Source organism: Buceros rhinoceros, unplaced genomic scaffold (genome assembly GCF_000710305.1).
Source record: "Buceros rhinoceros silvestris isolate BGI_N320 unplaced genomic scaffold, ASM71030v1 scaffold14240, whole genome shotgun sequence".
Taxonomy (NCBI): Eukaryota; Metazoa; Chordata; class Aves; order Bucerotiformes; family Bucerotidae; genus Buceros; species Buceros rhinoceros.
The window spans coordinates 4,113-5,065 of record NW_010389113.1 but is presented as its reverse complement, the minus strand read 5'-3'; the positions used below and the strand labels follow the sequence as shown (position 1 = coordinate 5,065).

Below are 953 nucleotides of genomic sequence, written 5' to 3'. Positions count from 1 at the left end.
AAATTGTTTTGCATCCTCTGAGCATGCAGAAATGCTGTTGATTTCAGGGGAGCCGAGTTTGGCCGTTGTGGCCACATCTCGTCCGTGGCAGAGCACATGCTCAGCACCGCACTCCAGAGCGGCTGGGTTAGTTACGCAGGCTGGGCTGCACACGTTTGCAGAAAGTTCATTTGCCAAACTTATTTTGCTTTCTGCTGCCTCTTTGCTCTCCTTCCCTTCTGGATTCTGCTCCTGGCTTGATCCTGTTTCGGTTGCTCAGCACTGATAGTGTAATTTGCAACCGAAAGAAATGGGAAACAGAGAAGCCCTTTCTCTTCAGGGTAAAAATTAACCCCTCAACACAGGAGTTCCTTGTTTCAGTGGTCTGGTAGCAGATGTCCGTCACTAATTTGGTGTTCGTAAGCACAGCAGGAGTGGAATCACTCCAAGACTGGCTTTTTACACGAGTTCTTTTTCCTGGGGGCTCCCCAGGACTCCAGCCAGGCGTGCGTTATGCGTGAAGACAGTGAGTTCTGTGGGGCAGCGCAGAGGCAAACGTGCTCTCTTTTCTTTCCGTCTCTCTCCACAGTCCCAGTATAAGAGCCACTTCGTTGCCGCAAGCTTAAATAATCAAAAGACTGGTAGCTCCGCTGCTGGTGCCAGTGGCTGGACCAGCGCTGGGAGCCTGAACTCGGTACCGACGAGTTCAGCACAGCAGAACGCAGCGAATCCTGACAACCCGATCGCAGCCACCGCAGCAGCAAAGGGTGTTCCGGGTTTCACCAGCACGGGGACTCTGAGCAGCGTTCCCACCTTCCCAAGTGTCGGGGTACAGGGCTTCAACAGCACGAATGCCAGCGCCAACAACCGAGAGGGCAGCGGCAGCAGCGCTGGCGTTGCTGGTGGTGGCGGCAGCAGTGGTGGCGGCGGTGGTGGTGGCAGCGGTGGCATTGTCAGAGAACGATACAACGACA

General features: G+C 54.8%; 1 protein-coding gene across 1 annotated transcript in view; it reads left to right on the top strand.

The window, feature by feature from the left end:
* DDX42 (DEAD (Asp-Glu-Ala-Asp) box helicase 42) overlaps nt 1-953 on the top strand; it is a 15,663-nt gene that overhangs the window by 14,217 nt on the left and 493 nt on the right. Inside the window, exon 17 of the mRNA XM_010132991.1 lies at nt 569-952. Coding sequence (XP_010131293.1) covers nt 569-952 — 384 coding nt within the window. The remainder of the gene's footprint in view (nt 1-568; nt 953) is intronic.